This window comes from Mytilus edulis, chromosome 13 (genome assembly GCF_963676685.1).
Source record: "Mytilus edulis chromosome 13, xbMytEdul2.2, whole genome shotgun sequence".
In the NCBI taxonomy this organism is placed as follows: domain Eukaryota; kingdom Metazoa; phylum Mollusca; class Bivalvia; order Mytilida; family Mytilidae; genus Mytilus; species Mytilus edulis.
In genome coordinates, this window is record NC_092356.1 from 24212757 (window position 1) to 24219652 (window position 6896).

The following is a 6896-nucleotide window of genomic DNA, read 5'->3' on the forward strand; positions in this document are numbered from 1 at the left end:
GAAAGAACGTGGAAAAGGCTAGGGGAAATCATACTTTTTTTGTCTTTCTGAACGTGTGAAAATGGAATAATTGATCTTGCTCTCATTTCAAAAAGAAGATCATAGATTATCCACAAAACAAAAATAAAGATAAGGACAACAGAGATTAACATTCTCCAATCTCTGTTTGGTGCACGTGATGAGGATCAGAAGTAATTTATTCCTGGAATTAGAAAAAACTTGAAAAGATTGGAAACGAGCATTTAGGTTTCATTGCAGATGTTGCAGCCATAGTTAATGCTGTAGATAATATTAGTGATGCACCTGCAAATAACACTTAATGTTCTTGTCGATAACACCAATGCTCTAGCAGATAGCACCAATGATCCAATAGATAACGCAAATGCTCCAGCAGATAACACTTATGCTCAAACAGATAACGCAAATGCTCAAGTAGATAACACTAATGCTCAAACAGATACTGCAAATGCTCTGGTAGATAACACCAATGCTCCAGCAGATAACACCAATGCTCAAACAGATAACGCAAATGCTCCAGTAGATAACACTAATGCTCAAACAGATAACACTAATGCTCAAACAGATAATGCAAATGCTCTAGTAGATAACACCAATGCTCCAGCAGATAACACAAATGCTCAAGCAGATAACACCAATGCTCCAGCAGATAACAAAAATGCTCAAAATGATAATGCAAATGCTTTAGCAGATAACACCAGTGCTCCAGCAGATAACACCAATGCTCAGACAGATAACACCAATGCTCAAGCAAATAACATCAATGCTTAAACAGATAACACCAATGCACCTGCAGATAACACCAATGCTCAAACAGATAACATCAATACTCAAGCAAATAACACCAAATCACCTACAGATAACAACAATGCTCTAACAGATAACACCAATGCTTCAACAGATAACGCAAATTCTCCTGCAGAAAAAATGGCTGAACACAGATGTTTTATCTTCCGATCATGGCCATTAATGAACATAAATTAAAATTCGTGAATTCAACCTCCTGACTGGGTGGTGACTTTAACCTTCCTGACATTAAAATAAACTAAGGATCTGAACAGAGTATTTATAGATATGCCGAACAACCTAGACATTGATCAGGTGCTTGATTTACCAACTAGGAAAGATAAAATACAAGTACGTGACCTTTTTTGCACAAACTAATCTTTTTTTCAAATTTGCATTAATAACAAAAACAAAATTCATGCCAGGTATTTCTGATCATAATAAAAAATAAAGCTACTTGCCCTGATAATCTGCCAGATATTTTTATATATTTAATTTTAAAAAGAATTGTCTCCGTTTTTTACATACTTTTTGTTCCAAATACCAATGGCTACTCTAGTAAAATTCTAAAAGATTAGAAGCGGGATAATGATGTGCTCATGTTTAATGAAGGTAACAAGCATAACTTTATCAATTATAGACCAGTTTCATTCACTGCGTTATGTTGTAAAATTTTAAACATTTTTGAACAATTAACATCCGGAAACATCTCACACATAATAAATATATTAAATGACAATTAACATGGTTTTAGGAAAACAGGTTTTGCGATATCCAACTCGTTATCAGTATACGAGATCCAGCAAAAATATTGGCAAAGTCTATCATACAGATAAAAAATGAACGAAAAACAAAGATGCAACACAGCAAAAACGACAACCAATGAAATACAGGCTCCTGACTAGGGACACGCACATACATACATAATTTGATGGGGTAATAATGTTAACCTGGGACAGTGGTGTAATAGTACAACACAAGAACTAACTATACAAATCTATTAAAAAAGGCTTAACTCATCAGATAGATATAAATAGAAATAAATCCAGCAAAAACATAGTGTAGACGTGGCTGGGTACTTGCACATCCCTACAACAAAAAAACACTTGGTACAGATCTGGCAGTACTCGCAGTTACTGCCAGCTAGTTAAAAAGCCATGGACAACTAATAAAAGAAGGCACGCATCTAATACTAAATCATCACCATCTCATTATCATAAACTACACTGTCTATATAACTAATAAATTAATTGTACGGCCTTCGTCCATGAGAAAAACCTCATACCGTATAATCTACTATACAACGCCCTCACAAGAAACATTTGAAACAATTCGATTGAGACGAGTTAACGGCCTAATCTATAACAAACCAATTTACGAAAAAAAAAACATCACAGACTGAGGTAAACCATCGACAACCACTTAACTACAAGCTCCTGCTATGTATGTAATACATGCCAATGGAAGAAAACACAAATTATCATCATCACCATTTCATCATCATATACTCCACTGTTTGTACAACTGAAGTAACACTATTAATCAAACAAATATATATTTGATAAGTGCTAGAATAAACAAATACTAGGCAATATTTGAATAGTTTTTCTAAGCGTGCGTTGCGAACTGACAAGAAATAACTAATAGAGAGAAAACGTATGTGAATCTTCTAAACAACGTTATTTTGACAGTTCATATTCATTTTGTACGGGAATAACGTCAGCGCGAAGATTAAAAAATTGTAGGGTCAAAAGGTTCCCCAATTCTGAATCATATATTTTCCTTGCATACGGCTGAATTGATACTTTAAAAGGATCTGTCATTTACAAAAATATTCTATACGTCATCTGCAGAAGAAACCATCAATCATGTAGAAAATTGTCCTGACTATCCAGTATTTATTGTTTTGAGAGCAGAGTCGTGCAACTTTTATTTGATGGAATATAATGAAGAGAGAAAGATACGTCTGGAAATGACAACATTAACTTTCATTTTGTGTTTTAGCATTTTTATAATATCGATCCGTCAAATTAACGGTCGACAACACAAGACAACTTTTGATGCATATGTTTTTGCTCTGCATATCATATTAATATATAAAAATAAATGTACGGATATCAGACAGCATTTCAACAAAGAAAGAAAACGACAAATTTAGATGTCAACATAATGTCTTTCACTTTGGCAATTTTGTATATGAAAAGAACATTTTATAAACTTCATGCATCCGAAGCATTTTTCTGGATCTTAAGTCTCGGTCGTCCGTTTTGTACGGTACTCGTCCGTTTCGTTTCCGTTTTGTATCCGTTACGTGTCCGTTATACATCCGTTGGAGGTCTGGAAGATAAATTCACCAACGGACTTCTACCGGACGTTTAACGGATAAAATGGATGTTGAACGGATGAGAAACGGACTTCTACCGGACGTATAACGGCTAAAACGGATGATGAACGGATCTGAAACGGATAAATGCCAATTGAAAAATTCGGGTCAGAAATGCCAATTATTGGTATGTCAGTTTTCTTAAGGATTATGAATTCTTATTATTCATAATCGATATTAGAGTATTGGCACGTCTTCACAATCAAGCAGTTCTTATTCAGACCAGACACTGCCCTTTGGCGGAATTTTGAAGAACAAACCAAAACCAGTTACACAGAAACATTTTGAATATTTATGCGATTTACATGTATTATTATTGTCGCCTTTGATTTTTCCGTAAATCTTGTTCATCCGTTTTATCCGGTACGCTTCCGTTAGGTGTCCATTTTATGCGGTACTCGTCCGTTGGATGTACGTTCGACATCCGTTCTGTCCGGTACGTTTCCGTTTCTCGTACGTTGCATATCCGGTGTGTGTCCGCCGTTATGCATCCGTTACACGTCCGTTTCATTCGTTCAGTACATCAACGGACCCCCAACGGATAACAATTTTGTCAACGGACAACTTTTATTTTCATCTGTTAGGCGTCCGTTCGTGCTATCCGGTAAGGTGTGACCGAGGCTTTACCTTCATCAGGAACGCTCAAACTTAAATATTTGAAGCCCAAGGATTCGTGCAATGATTCAAACAAAAAATTCTCTGAAACTGATATTATCAAGATGCTTGATTTCTTGATTGACAACATATTTGTTACGTTCGGAGGACGTGTTTTTCAACACACTGTCGGCATTCCAATGGGAACAAACTGTGCCCCTCTACTCGCCGACTTGTTTCTTTATTATTATGAGGCTGACTTCAAGCAGAAACTTCTTAGGAAGAAAGATAAGAAGTTAGCAATATCCTTTAACTCTACTTTCCGCTATATAGATGATGTTCTTTCACTAAACAATTCCAAATTTGGTGACTATGTGGAACGCATCTATCCAATCGAACTAGAGATAAAGGATACTACAGATACAGTTAAGTCGGCTTCATATCTTGACTTACATCTATAAATTGACAATGAGGGTCGGTTGAAAACAAAACTTTACGACAAAAGAGATGATTTCAGCTTTCCAATTGTGAATTTTCCATTTTTAAGTAGCTACATTCCAGCAGCACCTGCATACGGGGTATATATATCCCAATTGATACGATATTCCCGTGCTTGCATTTCCTATCATGATTTTCTTGATAGAGGTTTGCTGCTCACAAGGAAGCGATTAAACCAAGAGTTCCAAATGGTGAAGTTGAAATCATCCCTTCATAAATTTTACGGACGCCATCACGAGTTGGTTGACCGTTATGGAATAACCGTTTTACAAATGATATCGGATATGTTCTTTACGTCGTAACTACAATCCCCTTCCCTTTCATGAATTTGACCTACCGAATTAGACTATTTACCGGATTTGTAATCACATAAGCAACACGACGGGTGCCACATGTGGAGCAAGATCTGCTTACCCTTCCGGAGCACCTGAGATCACCCCTAGTTTTTGTTGGTATCTTTAGTCCCTCTTTTGAAGCGTTAATAAGCTATATGGTCCGAGACCACAATTATTTCGTAGTGCATTTCTTTTAGAACATAAATGAAAATTAAAAAAAAAATCCCACCTGCGCTTTCTCAAAGAAACTTTTGCAGTGTGTTGTACTACTTTTGGGACAAATTATATCAAAATTATAGAAAACTTCATCGTCTCTAACTCAAAATATGGACAATTATATGTTTAGGGCGTCTTGAAATCTTTTGACAGCTTCCGAAGTGCTAATTTTAAACCTTTTTCAGCTGGACCAAATCCCTACTTTCCTTTAAAATTCTGGACCCAAATTTTTTTACAGTGTAATTTCACCCCCTACTTGCAATTTGAGGCATTAAACATGGAGAAATAAATTTGGAAGGGGTATAAAAATTAATGGCAAGTAACCCACTGTCAACACTAGGGACTATATTTGTAAATCAAGGGACGACAATGGTGGTCTCGGACCTAATAGGGTAGAAAGAGTTGACAAATCTTAAAACAACTTGGTATATGACCAAAGCTTAATGAATTATAACACAAAGTTTCATGACAATAGGATGTATATTATACCCGTGTAAAATTTTGACGTTAAAATTGAAAAATTTCAACTATCAACATTTGGGGCTTTAAATAAAAATATTGCATTTTATACTTTTTAAATGCCTTAATATATAACTTATCATGTACTAAAAGCAATAGAGTACTCATTTGAATTATCAGACTTGGCATAATTATTCAAAAGTCAAATTTATATGAGCCTGCGCCTAAAAATTGAGGTTTTTCAATGAAAGGGGGCCTTACATGAAGATGTAATATTTTCCAGCAATTTTAAAATATTTGTGAACAACGAAAATCAAGGGACGACAATGGTGGTCTCGGACCATATGACAAATAGGAACAAGAGCAAAATATAGCCAAACATCTAAAAAGTCAAATCACAAAAATATTGAACTCCGAGGAAAATTCAAAACGGAAAGTCCCTGATCAAATAGGGAATAGGTAACGAATAGGGAATAGGGAATAGGTAACGAATAGGTAACGAATAGGGAATAGGTAACGAATAGGTAACGAATAGGGAATAGGGAATAGGGAATAGGTAAAGAATAGGTAACGAATAGGGAATAGGGAATAGGTAACGAATAGGGAATACGGAATAGGTAACGAATAGGGAATAGGGAATAGGTAAAGAATAGGTAACGAATAGGGAATAGGGAATAGGTAACGAATAGGGAATAGGGAATAGGTAACGAATAGGGAATAGGGAATAAGTAACCAACTTGACGTCCATTAATCAAATGGCAAATTCAAAAGATAAAACACATCTTACGAATGGACAACAACGTAATGCTAAACTTTGCCTTGGGAAGATGGATCCACAACAGTTTTTTTTAAGTAAACTTTTAATTAGCATATTTTATAAAACATTTAAGTAACGAAGTACTGCTTACATAGCTGATTATATCCTCGGAGACTACACGTAACCTTCCACTAGCAGAATTTTATTGAGTGATGTCAGATGTTGATGAATTAAATCACTAAGTTCACCGTCTAGTAAATTAAACCGATCATTCTGGTGACTTGTTATAGTAACCAGTAAAGCACCTATTTTATAACAGTACAAAATACCAATCATTCTCCCTCTGAATAAATAAATAAATATCATGCATAAAAACATACACGTAATCGTTCGTAGATTTGTTTGTTGTTTTTAATTACTCCTTACTTGCCTCTTCAAATACTGTGAATTTAAAAAAATCATTTGTTAATGTTCTTTTTTACTTTCGCTTCAGTTTCAACCAGCAGCAGTAGCGTGGCTAGCTTTCTGTGGTGGTGACATTGCTCTCCTAACAATGTGCCGTCTTGTTCAAGTTCGGCTCAAGTCATCGATAACTGCACATATGCTGGCTTTTTTTTTAAATTTTTGTGAATAAAATGAGATAAATAAATGTTTATACATAAAAAAGACAGAAACAGCAAAACATTTAGAGGGCGAAAAACATTTTGCAACAATAGATAGCTGTCGTTTATACATCAATTGTCGAGTTCTGTTTCGTTATAAGTCTATAAAAGATGTTATAGCTTTAAAAAAATAAATGGGGCATAAAAACAATCCAAGACCTGGTGTGAAACCAAATTTCTCCATTAAA

At 35.2% G+C, this 6896-nt stretch overlaps 1 protein-coding gene across 1 annotated transcript; it reads left to right on the forward strand.

Moving 5' to 3' along the window:
• The first annotated feature begins 297 nt into the window (after window positions 1–297).
• LOC139500195 (autotransporter adhesin BpaC-like) lies at window positions 298–789 on the forward strand. Its single transcript, XM_071288933.1, has one exon. It carries the CDS (start codon window positions 298–300, stop codon window positions 787–789), a length of 492 nt encoding a protein of 163 aa, XP_071145034.1.
• The last annotated feature ends 6107 nt before the right edge of the window (window positions 790–6896 follow it).

Bases quoted from the DNA above. Each gene is read 5' to 3' on its own strand.
- LOC139500195 (XM_071288933.1), top strand. From the start codon at position 298: ATGCACCTGCAAATAACACTTAATGTTCTTGTCGATAACACCAATGCT.